This window comes from Clinocottus analis, unplaced genomic scaffold (genome assembly GCF_023055335.1).
Source record: "Clinocottus analis isolate CAN_PGR_092001 unplaced genomic scaffold, fCliAna1.0.p SCAF_25, whole genome shotgun sequence".
NCBI classification, from domain to species: Eukaryota; Metazoa; Chordata; class Actinopteri; order Perciformes; family Cottidae; genus Clinocottus; species Clinocottus analis.
The window spans coordinates 4,233,247-4,250,596 of NW_027175987.1; the positions used below are offsets into that span (position 1 = coordinate 4,233,247).

Here is a 17,350-nt window from a genome sequence, read left to right on the forward strand (position 1 = left end):
TTGTTCGAGGCTATAAAGGATACCACGGTTTCTTGGCACAGATTAATCTCCAGAAATCCCACCTCATGTAACAACATGTTGTTATGAATCCAGTGCTGAGTGTGCATGTCAGCCTGTCTCCATGTGAAGTGAACGTGTTTACAACTTGGAGTGTAGTGCAGTCTTCACAGCGCTGACACCTGCTCCTCCGGCTCTGTCTGTCTGTAAAAGACGCAATTTAATTCTAAACTCCATCTGTAAGTTGTGGGAAGACCCTGTTCCCCGTGTATCTTGTTCAGCAAGTCTTTCAACCAGAGCCTGAACAAAATCAGAGAGAACTCACACTCAAGCTGTCTGCCTGAAATTCGATTTGTAAGGACAAATTTCCAGTTCCTAATTGACAAATGTTCCCGCTCAACCCTTTTTCAGTTTCTGTAACTTTCACAAGTAAATGAACTGAATTAAATGGGACGCGAGTTCTCGTTAACATCGGGACGGCTTTCATGTCAGGGTAGCGCCTCATCTACTGATCAGATCCCAGACTAGACCGCATAAAGGCCCTTGACACAGTCTTTGTTTCACGGCCCACTCAGCCTCTTTATAATGGTGAGAAACATGAAGAGAGTGAGAGAGAGAGGGGGCATACAGGGACACAGCGTGAGCTTGTTAGACTGTCAATTTCCATCATCATTATTCGCTTACTTAATTCAGGATCACCGCTAAAACACTAATTTTACTTTGAGGCCGTCATTTGAATGTCACTTGCTGCACACTCTGTCTTCATCTTACTCGCGTACATATTCATGATTTGTTTTGTTTGATTTGAGAAACAAAGGTTTGTTGAAAAGTGAAAGAAAAGCGGTGCTTTTTCTGAACACACACACACACACACACACACACAGGAAAGCAGGCAAATTAGCACATTCCCCCATCAGACTATAGGAAAAGACAAATCTATACTGGTCTGGTCTAATTGTAGGGACGTTGACAAGCTCTGGAGACCGTGACAGCCGAACCTGGGGCGGGGTCCTTCGTCACCACGGTGACAGCTCAGGGGGACATATCCACATCATGCTGCGTCTGAACTCATCAATCGATCAGACAACAGATGGCAAATATGAGCGGAGACGACAGGTCTATCTCTGTATGTGTGTGTGTGTGTGAGCATCCGTGTGTGTGTGTGATAGTTTAACAGCTGTATGACTGACAAACAGTCAGACGATGCTGTCGGCTAAAAGACGTGCAGTCGTAGCATACGGAGCTGAAGAGAGGATTAAGACATGACAACAGATCATGAATTTGGGGTGTCCTCTTGGCCTATGCTTTTGAAATGTCTCTGGTTTGAGTCCAGCTGGGGACCGATGCTGCATATCATCTCTCTCTACTTTTATTTCCTGTCTTCACTACACCAAATACCAAATAGTAACATGCCTAAAAAATATCTGCAATTTTAATAGGATTTTGGAATGGCAATATTGCCTCATGGTCCGCAAGTTTAGTATGTTTAACAAGCAGTTAACTTTCTATTTTCTGCCTATTTTGCAACTAAAAAGAAGTGCAGTGAGAAGACAATTAACTGTGAGACATGTTCAGACCCAGTGTCAGCCTTACAAAATGAATGTCTTTAGATTCAATTTCCAAAGGAAAAAAATAAAAAAATGAGCCATCTTGACTTAGCAGGAATGTCTGTGTTCCAAAAACAACCCACTTAATACCAGAAGTGGAACAAGAAAATGCTCTGATCTGCTCTTTTTTTTTCCCAATCTCGTCAACTTTCCTCTCATGAAGTCTCTCTGAGCTAAACTCCATCTCTCCTCCGCTCTCTCCCATCCCCCCTCTAAGAGTCTGGCACATAGTGGTGACACAAGCCTTCAGTGGGCGTCGCCCCCTGCCTACTGTTGCCAGTCTAATGGAGGGCTTGCCAGCGAATGAGACTGCCAAAGGTGCCAATTAGTACGTACGATTACACATAGAGGCATCCTTCTCATTTGCTCCGGCTCTATCTCTTCTCTCATCTCTTTTCTTTACTTTGTTTCTCCCTGGTTACGTGTTACTGCTCTCAGCCTCCTCTTTTATCCGTCTCCCTTCACAACTTGCCATGTAGCAGGAGTAACAGGCCGGTGAAGCGTGCGTGATTTCCAGGCCCAGCATTTGAATTGCAGTTACAACCGTCCTCAGCTGCAAGATAACAGCCTTTAAGGAAACAGCAAGGGCAATCTGCTTTTTCATACGTCCCTCCCACTCACTCTCTCGGTGTGTGAGATACAGGCCGTCTTGAAACACCAAGGCGGCTTGCTGAAGTAATCATGGCCTCAAGCGTCGACACGTTAGCAAATGGTTCCATAATTACACATGTCCAAACAAATGTTGGGTGAGTCAGGGGTATCCACTGTGGGAAGGCTTATATGCTTTGTAGTCTGAGCTAACAGTCCTGTATTCTGTTTTTAAGGAAAAAGATTAGCCCGTACATTTAAATTAGAGTTTCTGCCTGTATGACTCAAGCATGTAAACCTTTCATCAAAGTCAGCTCAGTGCAGTCATGCGAGTTGAATCAATACCTCCATGACAATGTCAACAACACTGAACATTAGAAGCATTATGTGCACTTCACCTCACCAGGGTTCATAAAAAACTCAAAATATATTTGTGTATATATATATATATATATATATATATCTGTATAATACACTGACTGGCAAATAAAGAACGGATTGCAGAAGCTGATAGAGCCAGAAGTTGCCCTCTCTTCTAACCTCTGCACCGCCTCAAGGTCCGATTCACAAAATATATTGTTTTTTGCACTTAAGCACGAGAGCACTAAAATGCCTAAAGTTTCTTGACATTAGCTCTGAAAATATATTTTTTAATATGCTTTAGGTCTGCACTAAATTTGACTCTTATTGTCATTCTGGTGGTCTTTTTTTTTATCAAGTGTTGCTTCTATCTACTGTGTATAACAATATTTCTTTGATATCTGTCCATTCTGGGAGAGGGAGACTTCAGTCACTCTTCCTAAGTTTCTGTCTTTTTCACCCAATAAAGGGTGCCACTGTGTAAGGATAGACACTCCCGTAGAGTGAGAAAATGTTGTGATTCTGCACTATATGAATACAATTGACTCAGGGAGCCCCATGGCCTACAGCTCACCACGGCGTCCCTGATTTGATCCATAAGAGAGGCATGAAAATGCCCCAAAAATATGTCAAATGAATACCTTCTCTGTATACGTGTGTATACTGTGCATCACGCTTAGGATGTTGAATGTTTGCATTCATCCTGCATGTGTGAGTACAAGTTTGGGGAGTCTGTATCTGTATTTTGCTCCTGTCTGCAGAGGCCTCCTGATGACTAACCGATCGACAGCACGGTCACTCACCTAATATTATCATCAATCCTCATAATCTTCATTCACTCTCTAATAACATTGGAAACCTCGAGTGACGCCCTGCAGGTGAGTAAATGTGTCCATGTGTCCATGTGATTGTGTGTGTGTGTGTGTGTGTGTTGGATAGTCTGTGTGTGTTATAGAGAAAGAGGGAGGGAGGGAGAGGGAGAACATTTTCATTAATTTGTCTGTGCTGTGGTCAGAATGATAATTTCGAGGGGGGATCTAACTGCAGCTCACTTCATCATGTTGAATATTAATAAAAAGAGAGCTGGAAGGCTATTCCATCCAGATCAAGCACATCTCCTCCATAAGTCACAATCGGTCGCTTTGATTGAACCCACAAAAAGAAAAAAGCCTTCCTTTTACTTCCATATGAATATTTTGAGCTTGTGTTTGAAAAAGGAGTATCTTTCTTTTGAAAATTGTCTCGGGAAATATTCCAATGCATTAGGTTACATTAATTCGGATGATTCAAATTACTTTAGCCTCGCCACACACTGACCTCGGTACCAGTAGAAGACAACATATCAATACTTACTTCCTGATCGATATACAACACTAACGGAAAGGTGGAGTGTGATTGCAGGATCTGTCCCCCTTGTTCTCTGTCCCCATTCACGCAGGTGAGATTAAAACAATCCATTAGCACGTGTCTGTCTCACTGTGTTTTAATTAAACTTCTAATTTTGGCCATTTATTCACATGGGCCTGGGTGTCCTCAACTTCTATATCTACACCGATCAACAGGCGAGAGGGGCAGGAGGTTCTCTGGCCTATCGTCCACAACACTTATTCATTGTCATCCCCTCTCTCTTTCTCTCCTCTCATCCTCCTTTCTCCTCCAACGTCACGCCTTTTCTCTCTCCAACAGCGGGTGGAGTATCGTTAAGGAGCCGGGCTCATCAATTATTGAACATACAGAATCATGTAGAATTCTCTAAGAACCCGGTCTTGTATTGTACTTCTGCACTGTGAATTGATTAATATTTCATGTGTGTGTGTGTGTGTGTGTGAGTGTGTGTGTGTGTGTGTGTGTGTGTGTGTGTGTGTGTGTGTGTGTGTGTGTGTGTGTGTAAGAGGTTAATCTGCAGAAATCAAAAACATTTCCTCTCTTTGCTAAGACACCTTTCTGGTAACTGCTGTGAAATGCCCTTCATGTAAGACCTTTCCCCCACAGAACAGACTAATGTAGTCATAAGCCCCCCAGGGCATTTAGGGCCTTTAACTACCTTGTTATAGATGATCTGTAAGCACAGAGTGAGGTCATGGTTTCCACCACCCACACAACAGTACAACGCTTCTTGTAGTATGACTTCAGATGGTTGTTAATCCAACAAGGTGCTCAGCGAAACAGGTTGTACTTAAAAAGACCTTTTTTCCAAAAATCCCTGCCTATTAGTTACCTAGTTCACAAAATATGCTGCTTTGTGAAAAAAATACATGCAACCTTCTACAATAGACCAAGAAATGTAGTGCCCCTGGGATGTAAACACTATTTTTGATGGATCTGTATATACTATAAAGTGTCTTTAGCTCTCTGTCCAGTGTTTCATAAAACCATAATAATCTGTGATTTTTCTTCAGTTGTTTTGAAAAGATATAAGCTTACATTTTTCGTTGTTTCTTCCAGTATTTTATTCTTGGTAGGCGATCCTTTTAAGTTAAAAGGCTCCTGAGATCATGCAGACACAACACACACACACACACACACACACACACACACACCGACACCGACACCGACACACACACACACACACACACTGTTTGACTTACCCACTGAGGACCACAATGAAGTCCATGACGTTCCATCCATTCCTGAGGTAAGACCCTTTGTGGAATACAAAGCCCAGGGCGATGATCTTGATCCCAGCCTCCAAGCAGAACATCCCGATGAAGTAGGGCTCTGTCTTCTCCTGGAAGAGCAGAGCAGATAATCAGAGGGTCAATTAGCTTACACTTTACAGAAAATGGAAGCACTGTGCGTGGAGGTGTCACGTTTGGGTTTCGTAAGGATTTTCAGGCTCCACCAGAGGCCGTTTGGATGAATCTTTTGACAGAAAAACAGGAAGTGTGGTTGTGTGTGCAGACTTTTTCATGTGTGAATAACTCACCAGTCTCTTTGACATGGGGGTTTTGTCCTCTCCAGGAAGGTGCTGCTCCAGAGCCAAGACGATACAGTTGGCGATGATGGTGGTGAGGATCATGTACTCAAACGGAGTGGACGAACGAAGTTAAGGAACTTTTGACTCGAAAAAGTTTGTTCATTTGAAAGGGATAAGGCTGGTGATGTTCTATCTTTGTGTCATTGACAACAAACTCCTTTTAAAGATCAATGTTAACATGTTAGTCAGTCTCTCTGCATGACCCCCCTGACTGTGGCTCTCAGACCATGAAGTCCAAGTGAATCTTTTAAAATCCAGTCATAGATGTATACTTTCATTTTCTAAAAAGTTTGGTAATTTCCTACAGCAACTGGACACTGTAGTTTTTCGCAAACATTTCTCCAAAAGGAGTAAATAGTGCATTTGTTCGGAACTGTTTTAAGCCACAGATCTGATGCACTCGTGAGTATTTCAGGCAACAGGATGGGATCAAATATACGACAGTGGCCATGTTCATGGTAATGAAGGAACAGGTTTCGCCCAGTGCAACAGTGGGGCTTATTTCAATAGATTTTGAGCAACAATGGAAGTTTAAACACAGAGGAATAAGCTATAGCAAACATTGGATACACAAACAACACATTGCCAGCCTCATCCTTTAAGTAATGGATTATTTACAGAAAGGCAAATAGAGTCAAACACACACGTGACGTGGTCTATTCACCAGAGCACAACAGTAGTTCAGGAAATGTACAAAGTGTAATAAATGACACCAAAAATCCTTCTTTGATATTTATACACAGCCCAGAAAGTATCTTAGACTAGAGAGAACACATTAGGATCCACATACTAAATCACAAAAGAAAAAAATGAAAATAATAATTTAGTTAAACACATTAAATCAGACCCAGCAGCCCTGCAATTATTATGTCATGGAGCATTGATAGTCAGGCGAACATTGATTCCTCTGTAGGAAACAAAACAGAATTAACCTGCATGTTATGAGCCTCGGGGCCGCAGACACAACCAGACGCAGGCTAAACATCATGAAAGGTCAGTTGCAACAGACAGCTACACACAGACATCAACACGCACACACACACACACACACCGAGGCAACAGAGAGCTTATCGAGGAGGGAGATGATCAGGTGTGCTTTAAACCTGATCCCATAAACAGGGTCACTTACTACGAGCTCCAGTGGCTGCTCTATGGGCTGCTTTGGGGTTGAGCTAAGCCAGCAATGTGTTCTTTATCTAATGTTCTGCGTGGGCAGTCCCCGTTCTGCTGGTTATGTGCAGAAGAGGTAGGCAGGAAGGGAGCTTAAAGCTGCAGAGTGGAGACAGGGAGGGAGAGCGGAAGTAAGGAAGCAACAATAACAGAGGGAAGAAACAGGACAAAGTGATAAGGGGGATGACGGGAGATCAGCGGGAGGGAACATGATGGTTATTCAGTGTGTCAGAAGCTTTCTAAACCGGTGGGTGAGGAGGAGGCAATGGGACCAAATAAGACTGACTCCGGACATATTGATGTTGCACTGGCAGCTGGAGCCAGCATGGTTACTCAGGGATATGTGAGCTAAATAAACAACGCAAATATAATCTTACTCCCACCAGCCCGCAGGGACTCTAACTTAAAACTAGACTCAGCCACAGATTTGACTCAGTGATTGCAAGTTTAGCGCAGAGAAATCTTTGGACAAACAAAACCACAGAAGCCGTCAGCAAGGAGAACATGATGAGCGTGAGAACAAACAGCAAAAAGGGGTTTCACTGCATAATGAAAGTCAGGTGGTTTTTTTAGAAGTAAAATATTTATTTGAGTCACCCTCCGACAATAACACGCATCGCTTCAGCACCAGCCACTCCCTGCATTCCCTCAAACACATACAACACAAACAGCAGGAGGGGCAATGTGAGAGAGAGGAAAGGAAGGGGAGGAAAGAGACAAAATTAAGAAAGAAAGACAGAGGTATCCAAGGCAACAGGGTTCTCTTCCAGCCCAAAGTCAATCCGACAAGACGGTTACTGGGCACCTGAACTATCTCTGGTTACACACACACACACACACACACACACACACACACACACACACACACACACACACACACACACACTGAGGCAATTTTTCACCACAGGACAGACGTTGAAGAGCAGAATATCTTTATCTTTATTGTCAAAAGCGAGAACATTTTTCTTGATTTTGTACAATATTTAAAAGTAGGCAAGTTTAAAATAATTCACTTCTCCTTGTTCTGCCTCTGAGCTATAAAAAAAAGCACCTAAAACCTGCTATAAGTTGTGTTTTGACCACTTTCGGGGAAGCAGAAAACATTCTTTTACTCATCAAGCAGATTTGAAGTTGTGTTTCCGGCAACTTCTCAAATTAAATTCAAATGTTGACTCCCATTTCATCTCTGTGTTCTGTCTCTGCCAACTCCTCCACCTAATTGGTCTTTAAGGTATTTAGTTTAGAAGAGATTAAATCTTTAGCTGCTATGCTCCACTGCATTCAGTTGCTTTGTCTGCCCACTGCTTGGCGCTGGACGGCCAGGCGGCATTTTGATCGCCTCGTTCCCTGAGAAGTGGACTGCACAGGGTATTCAGCATTGCAAAGTAAGATTACACACCATAGGGAGAAAACACACTCAGTTCAAAGGGAACTGTGAACTGTAGAGGGAAGAAGTGAAGAAGGATTCTTCGCTTTGCGCGAGTTGACAAACAGAATTATACTTCATGTGCCTCGCTGAAGCGCTAGCAAAGGGCCATGTTAGCCAAACTGAAGAGCTGAAATGAGCTAAATTGCAGAGTTGGTGATGACTCTGACTGGGTTCCCTGACTCCAGACATTTCAATACATTAATTAAATAAGTAATATGATAAAATTCAATGGTAACTTCACCCTAAATTACACAATCAACACTTGTCTTGAACCAAAGCCTGTGTTCCCTCCTGTGCGCTGCTCTGGAGCGTGACGAGGATCATCGTCTACCAGCTTCAGCAGTGAGGCGTCTCGTGAGCAATCCAGTGAGTCACAGTGACGCTGGCACTCTGCCTCGACTCCTCAAACATGCGTGTAAAAATAGACATGGAGACAGAGTGTGAGGCCCTGTGCATCTGTGAATACGCTTAGGCCCAGAGTGTAATCACCAGTTGGAGTAAAATCAACTCTATTTCCTCCTGAGGAATGAAAAGACTGATAAACTCCAACTAACATCTCTATTGCCGTGCTGTTATTAAAGTATGCAGAAGGTAAAAGATGTTGGATTTAACAGACTGCGGCATCAAACATTGACCAATCTATCTTCAATTCCACATCTCTTCCACACCTCAGTGGTCTGCTTGAGCGAGACGATCAATCCTGAGGATGAATGTGGCCATAGTTCAGTCAGTCCTGTTTATATGCAGCAGCCCTGCAAGTAAACCGTGTCAACTCTGAGCCACAGCGAGCTCTTATATACACCTCTCTGTCAGGAAATTGGTGGATATACAGTCCTCACACCAAAGAGTAAGGGTTGAGCATAACTGTAAGGCCCAATTTACAAGTCTCATTTCTTCAGCTACATTCACTCTACAAAATCTGCTCTGATTAAAGAAGTTTAAAAAAAAGGCAAGCAATAAGCAGAAAAACTGTTTTTGTAATTGGAGATAAATGAGAGTAGGACCAAATCAACACTCGGGTCATTTCCTGGCTAATTTTCCATTTCCATTGTTCATGCAAGGATGCAATTTAGAGGGAAATTAATGGTCTTTCTCAGGTTAAAGCTGGATCTAGAGACATTTGCAAAGGATTTACAACCTTGAAAGCACCCTTAATCAAATTAACATTCGTGCACTTCAAATCGTGGTTAGGCCTCACAGGATTTGAAATGCCTGGACAGTCCTCAAAAAGAACAGTGGCCCATTCTGTTTAAGACTTAACACGTCTGCCTATCATCATTAAAAAATGAAAGTCTGACAACCAGCAAGCACATTATTACTGTGAGCCCTGATGAAACAAACTCTTAAATCCATATCAATTATTTAGAGGTGTACCTTCTCAATGGGAAACTTCCCACTGCGGGGGAACCCAGTGGGGATCAGACAGGAAGAGCAGCTGTCAGTCCTCACCAGGCCTGCTGCACAAAACTCGGGCCGTGGACTTAATTAGCCCTTCCTCTTCCCTGCCAGGCCTTGATCAGTCTTCCATCGACTACAACCTGACAACTGTCAGTGGGCTGACAGTCAGACACATATTTAACCACCTCCTCCAAAACATAGAACAGAGAATATGTACTCATGTAAATATCAAAACAGAGTACAATATGCTCTCATACGCCCACAGCACTCTGGCTCTGGATAATTCTAAATTGATCTGCTGTTAATTGAGCACTCAGAGAAAAAAGAGCCTCTTACAGCGAGGTGACATGTTGTTTTCCAACTCATAGCTGACCTTTAGGAGATGTCCTGCTGAGAGAGAGAGAGAGAGAGAGAGAGAGAGAGAGAGAGAGAGAGAGAGAAGAAGAAGAAGAAGAAGAAGTGTGTGTGTGTGTGTGTGTGTGTGTGTGTGTGTGTGTGTGTGTGTGTGTGTGTGTGTGTGTGTGTGTGTGTGTGTGTTCTTGTATTTCTATGAGGACCGATTTGTGTTTCTTTCCTTCATTAAAGGCTGAGGCAGTAAGGGTTATGAATACAAATAGGTTCATGTTAAGTTTAAGGTAAGTGCTCAAGTTAAACTGCTAACTTCTGAACATTAAGGATCATTCAGAAGCCTAAGAGCCAGATTTACCTCAGAAATTGATTTAAAAAAAACAGTGTGACTTACGAAATGATCAGTGAAAGTTCCTCCATAACTGCAGGAAGTGTAAATATGCAAATGTTCGCAAACAAGTTTGCTATATAAGCTTAAAAGCGCAACATATGCCAATTTTGTGTTCCCAACTTTTGTCCCAAAGTGGTCAGTTTTTGCAGGTCTAAGTATAATTTCCATGCAGGGTACTTTACTTTTCATGAAGTAATTGATCTGAATACTTCTAAAACCAGTATGTATGTGAATCATTGCTTTCATGTTTGAATGTCTTTATATGAACAAAGCATTTGTGCTTACTTATATTTACTATAAATGAATCCTCCCACTTCAGACATGATTCACATGTTGGAGAGAGCCACTCATCACAGTTAATCTCAATCAGATGACCGAAAGACTCAGGTCAGCATCAGTCTGCTCAAAACCATATTAGTAAACAGTATAATATAGTCTAACTCTAATAGTGAGTAAGGACTGGTTGTAATAGTATATGACAGTGCGATCAGACATCATTACATATAATTCCTGTTAATCAGATACAGTAGAGCTCATTAGGTGTAATGAGACACTCCCTCCACAACAGCACATTAACCTGGAGGTTATGTAGTCTGGCTGCTTTCCTTCTGGTCACTGCAGCACACATAATATTTGGATTAAAATTGTATTCTCGACACAGAAGATGTGCCTGTCGGTGCAATTATACCATCACTATTGGTTATGACACAACCACTAGGGGGATGAAATATGATATGATAACTAACACAAACACACACGCACACGCACACACACACACACACACACACACACACACACACACACACACACACACACACACACCTCCATCCTTTTTTCCTCAACTGTTGATTGAAATTCATCCAGTATCTATTTTTAATCACCTCAGTAGATGGCCAAGCCCAAAGAAAACAACAATAGACAGCATTTAACAATATAGGTCCACTCATTCTATTTGCTGGGTTTTTATAATCAGTAGGCCAGTCAGTCAGTCAGGAAGCTGTTGAATGGAGCAGAACAATAGCAGAGAGGAGGCCACACCTGGCCCGGACACCTGGCGAGCTGCACAGCAGCAGCACAAACACGCCACCAATGGACATATGCGTGTTGTGTCGTCCTCCTCAGCGACAGACAGAGGACATAAAATAGTTGCTCCTCTTTCTAGTAAATAACGGAAGACTGAGTCATTAGGTTTGAGAAAGTAGCCAAATAATCATTAATGGGACGTCGTTATTTTAAAATCAATCACAGTGTTTTGTAATACAGCCGCGCAGCTAGCCATTGGGGCATGCTAACGTTAGCACTGTACATAAGTGAAGCCGGCTCAGCTATGTCAACATGGCAAGTAGAGAAGCTCGGATTACAACACACAGAAGGAGAGCAACTTCATTCTCTGCTCCGGTCGACATTATTGCACAGTATCTTCACACAGCAAATAGTTGTTTGCTGCTATACCGATGCTCTGAAACCTGTATAGCAGACAGTATACATTTTAGTTGGTCAGGTTGGGATCAGTCGTTGAGTTTAAGGCTGCAACTCCCCACAAAAAAAGCATTAATTAATGCATGAATGTTAATTAGAGTTTCCCAAAATTCAAGGAGGTTTCATCAATTGTGTCATTTTGTCTGATCAACAGTCTGAAACTTCAATGTATTCGTTTTATATGGGATATGAAACAGAAAAAAAAAAAGAGAAAACCATCACATTAGAGAAGTTGAAACCAATGAATATTTGCTATTTTTGCTTAAGAAATGACCAGAGCAATTGATTTATCACAATAGCTGTCGAATCATTTTCTGTCCATCAACCCAATTAATGCTCTAGTTGAGCTCGATATGTTCAGTGCATTCAGCGTGTGTTATGGCAACAGCAGGTTTTTCATCCTTTTGTTTACAGAAAGGATTTACAACCATAAACCTCTTATGTCTTCCTCTAATCCACTTTCCATTGACATCGCCCCCCTTCTGCATATTTCTTGTCTATAAAACCTGAGTCATAACCCATTAGATAATTCTCGATTATTGACCTATACAACAATACAAACATATCTTGAATCTTATCTTATTTATAAATCCCCCCGCCCCCCCCCCCCAAAAAAGTAATGTATCACTCAAATGACTCCTAGACTGAAGTGTATCTCACACTGTGTGTGTGTGTGTGTGTGTGTGTGTGTGTGTGTGTGTGTGTGTGTGTGTGTGTGTGTGTGTGTGTTGGTTGAATTTATCATGTCTTGCCCTGTGTGTGCTGTCCATGGTGCTGAATGAGACACTCGGGGCCAGGCACTGAAGAGAATTTGGCTGCTTCATTAAGGAATGTGGTTTTCTGTGAAATTGGGTGCACTTGTGGAAATATGATACACTTGTTCTTGTTTATTTGGAACACCGTGACACAGTTTACCCACCTTAGTACTTTACTCCTCCACGATTCCTTTGTATATTTCACACAATAACCCGCTTCACTTACATCATGAAGCAGAAAAGGATATGGCCACTCAATGACTTTCTTGGCGTACTTCCTGACCACGTTGTCCTCGCCAAAGATGAAGAGGGACCTGTTGACGGTGAAGCAGTTCTCCCTGACCGGGATGGGGTTGTACAGGGCCATGGTGCGGGCACGCTGCGCTTTGGTCTGCTTGAAGGCAGGGGAGATGCCACCTGTGGACATAGCCGCACCATCGCGGTTCCGGTTGCGCTCGGACCCTCCATCACCTGAGCTCAACAAGCCCGGGACGTCGTCTCCAAACCGGGCCATTCTGTCGGGAGGGGAGACGGGAGAGGGAAAGGAGGTTATAGTCTCCGAGAAAGCAGGGCGCGGTGCTGCGCTAGGCGTGACAGCGGCGCAGGGGCGAGATCCTGACCAGTTTTTAGTCCATCATCAGTTTTATTCGGAAAAAAAGAAACACCGAACTCAGTGTTTCTCAACTTCAAAATCTGTTCAAAAACATTCACGGATTCACCTCCAGTCGATCCAATTAGAGGCGCTCGTCAAGTGCGCTCTGCGTAAAACAAAGGACACAAATCCAAAAAAAGTAATTCCGCCTTATTTAACACTCCGTCGTCTGGAAGACGAAGCTGTGGAATTGATTAATTTCACAGCATTTGATTCCCATCCAAACACTAATATCTGGAAGAAAGGCTGCAACAGGTCACGTCTTCAGCCATCCTCTCAGTCCGCTGAGCGAGAAGCACGAGAGCAGATTTTTAAATAAACTGGCAGCAGTCCTTTGAGTAATTCAGAGCACATCACTCCTGTCTCCCGTCTCCTCTTCTCTGTTGACCACCTACCACAAGAGCACTATCCAATTGCGTGCGTAGGACGCCCGGAAAAAAAATATAAAAAACTTTGCCATTTTCCACGACATTTCCCCCCCGAAACAACTCGAACAAAACAAAACTGTCAACTACGTGTCACACGGAGGACAATAAGATCCTTTATCCGTCTTTTCTGCATTGGGATGGAGAAAGAAGTGTACCTTCCCCACCGCACTGTCAGACAGAAGGAGAGGAGACAGCAGTGTCTCCTATGCACCTCGAACCTCCGTTCAACCCCCCCACGTGTACTTCAATATATGCGCACATTGACTTAACAAACCACGTGTTAACACACAACACAGGAAATTAACAAAGTCATGATATGATAAATAGAAATATTTGATGTCTCCATTTTGACGAGGAGAGATTATGTAAACCAAAGAAATGTGACAGCTTGTAAAGCTGTCAGGCTTCAATAAATCAGGATGATATGCTTTCGCTGAAAATGTGGGTACAATTATTGTAAAATACTAGGTTTATGTGGGATCACTTCAGCTTTCTCATGAGACTGGTTAATAGGCTACCATTTGAAGAGGGGCCATGCTGTGATCGTTGATTCTGATGTTGTTCACCCCGCATGGTCGTCCGGTAACACATCCAGTCTGCAGGAGTAAACACCTGTTGTGAAATGAAACCTGCGCCAGCAAAGACACTCAGGAGGACAGCAGCAAGCATCTTTGGGTAATTACAGTGTTCAGAACCTACTATTGCTCGGCTTGATAGTGAGGGGGAGTTGTGCTGCTGCGTGCAGGCTGGAAGTGATCACATACTCTCATGAGGATGAAAGCTTTTCACAATGAAGGGGGAGCGCAGGCACCGGTGTTGGATGTTACAAGGGTGGAGTTGAAATGTTACGTCTGTCAGATCGGAGAAAATGTATTGTACGTCAAGCAATACGATAATTGGCTTGAAGAGGATAAGTCTGGTGACATTCTGTGTGCCTAAATGTGTCATCAATAAATTACTTGAAAAGAGCTAATTCTATGGTGAATTGATTCACAGCAGGGCTTTGTACTAAAATGTGCATGCTCATAATGTCATAACAATAATGTTAACATCTTAGTTAATATTTGTAAGATACAATCTTCTAAGGAAACACAAATTACAAATGAGGGAGTTAATGTCATTAGTTTACATTGTGTTTTGTCATAACAAAGTCTTTAGACAAATATCCCCATGGGGGTACATCTGTATCACATTGTATGGCAATCTAGCCAATAGTTGAGAGATTTCATGTTTTCATTATAATGAACATGGGCATTGTACTGTATGTTTGTGTGTCACATGTTATAATTGAGTCAATCACAAATACTGCAACTGTCCCCCGCTGCAAATTAAAGCACTATTTACCTTTATTTCAATATAACATGCTGAAAACTACAGTTCTCAGCTGTTTTAAGAGCATGCTTTTTATGAAAAAGATGAACTGTCCAAAAAGATGTAAAGCATGACGCCTGAATGAAAGCCTTTTTTTCTCAAACAGCATCAAGCTGAGAGAATCAGTGAGAAGTGAAATTTGCCAATAAACTGATGTTGATGGAAACAGAAGTCATAGAGAAGAAGAACCACAGGAGACGCTGACACTGATGGGTGTTTAGTGATAGTGGTATGACGAAGGCAGTGATCAATGATGTGTGGCCTCCAACTCGTTAGAGCTCCAAGACATTATGGGCTTTAAAAATAGAACACATAACAGACAGATTTCTGACATCTCCTCATTATAAGTGATGAGAAGAGACATACAAATTGTCCTGAAACAGTCTCCTCCAGCTACCAGGCAAAGAACCGTTGAAAGATCACGTTTCACAGGCTTTTTGTTATTTCAATATCGGCTACATGTGACAGACATGTGGTTTCTGCCACTTCCTCTGTGTAGCAGTGATACCAGTACATTGTTTTCTGCAGAGAGAAGAGAGCGGCGCAGCCACGGCGCGCTTGGCTGAGAGGTGAGGGGTGAATTATGGTAATTAGACGTTAGCAACAGGGATGATGAGGGTGAAGGACCAGGGTTCTTTCTGGAAAAAGTCTCCTTGTTGCTGATGATGCTTTGAGGTTGTTTTTTTTTTTTGAAGGACTAAAACTGAACCCAATTGAAATATGAAATATCAATATTTTTGCTGGATGGCCCAGATCAACCAATCACTCCAGCTTTGAAGTTCAAACTGACATCACTGGCTCGAAGGTTAGTACACTTTATAAAGAGCTTATTACTGTCAATACTGGTATATCGCAACACCACTTATCCTCTTCAAATTAAAGTTACACTGCATTAAGCATCTATGAACATTTACTGAATTATTAAGCTCATTATAATGAAGTTGTAAGCAGATGAGTATTTATGTATTTATCAAAGCTGCAAATCTGCTGAGACCATCAGCTAAATTGAAGACTTTTCTGTTTGCTGCTATATTGAATTAAACCAGATTCAAGGATAATAATCAATTTCCTGACATCTCACCACTGCATTTCATTTCTTAAACTGCAATGCAACTTTTATTCTATTTTTTTTTTTTGCTTTTTGACTGTTTCAAAATGAATGTTCTTAATTGTTTTTAAAGCTTGTTTTCTTCTGCATTGTCTTCTAAAGATCTTAATGGTTTACGTGAAGCACTTTGAATCGCCTTGCTGTTGAAATGTTCTATACAATATTACTCGCGTTGCCTATTTGGCAATAACTTTATAACTCTTCCCGTGGTACCTACAGGTGGAGTATAATGACATTTATTAAATCACATACTGTACTGCTAATACATGCTAAACATGTGAGCCAATTTCTCTTGCAGCTACAAGTGATACTCATAAAGGTCAAACAACATCTTTTGAAACAGGTTCGATAAATATTTCCAGGCAAACCAAACTGTAAAAAAATAAGAAAAAGAACATGCTTCTCATGGAGGCAACAGAAAGCCTTGTAGGATTCAGGAACCCTAAAATATTCCACTATATACTTCTTCACTACTGAAGGTACAGTATATGCTGGTGGAAACATTTTGACATTGTGGATGTGTTGTTAATGTTGGAAAATCTCGCTGTAAGAGACAGTGTTTCCAAGGTTACTTCCTGTCGTGACAGCAGGTTGACAGTCCCCACTTCGTTAATGGGACTTAGTGACACAGGACAGAGGTGACAACGAAGATTTCAATTCAAAAATAGAACGAGTGAACAGAGATACATGGCATGCTCTTATCTGAAAGCTGGTCATTATCAGGCTCTTCGCTTAATAATAGTCCTGTGACTAAATTAGCTTCTTCACCCTGAGTCACGTGAAAAAGCCCACTTTTTTTAATTCACTTGACACATGTTCTCATCCCTCTTTTCTACAGTGTTGCTGTTTACTGTCCACACAAACCCATAAATAGATTACAGACACAACCAGGATGGCCAATGCATTGTTTGTGCGTGTTTACTCAAAGCGGCTTTAATTTACTTTAATCAAAACTAGCCTGTTGGTGATTTTCCATTTGCTGGGTTTTGTTTCAGGTCATTTTGTAATATTGGTCTGCATTTCTGCAACCTATAGTCCAACATGGATTTCACATATCTATAAGGTATTGTGCAGCTCAGTAATGCTAAAAATATCAACAGCTTTAGTTTCCTGACTGCCCACCAGCAAGAACAGCATACTGTGTAGCGCTGGACATACATTTAATGCTACAGAAAATAAAAGAGACATCCAGTCGAGAATAAAGCAAAATCTGCTCTTACAAAAATGTTTAACAGGACAAACTACAAGCTTAAAGGGAAATACTATTATCTTGACTTCTTGGGTGACACATT

The 17,350-nt window shown here is 41.9% G+C and overlaps 1 protein-coding gene across 13 annotated transcripts in view; it reads right to left on the reverse strand.

The window, feature by feature from the left end:
* LOC137794613 (voltage-dependent R-type calcium channel subunit alpha-1E) overlaps positions 1 to 17,350 on the reverse strand; it is a 73,592-nt gene that overhangs the window by 41,764 nt on the left and 14,478 nt on the right. For 12 of the 13 annotated variants that reach the window (XR_011078321.1, XM_068591503.1, XM_068591502.1 and 9 more), the window contains exons 2-4: positions 12,748 to 13,014; positions 5,479 to 5,584; positions 5,141 to 5,280 (exon numbers count right to left, since the gene is read on the reverse strand). Coding sequence is in view for 12 of the 13 variants with exons in the window: in XM_068591503.1 (XP_068447604.1) it covers positions 5,141 to 5,280; positions 5,479 to 5,584; positions 12,748 to 13,014 (513 nt within the window). In the remaining variant the exon portion in view is untranslated. Of the gene's footprint in view, positions 1 to 5,140; positions 5,281 to 5,478; positions 5,585 to 12,747; positions 13,015 to 13,218; positions 13,776 to 17,350 lie in introns of those variants that run through there. The other variant, XM_068591509.1, reaches the window with a different exon arrangement.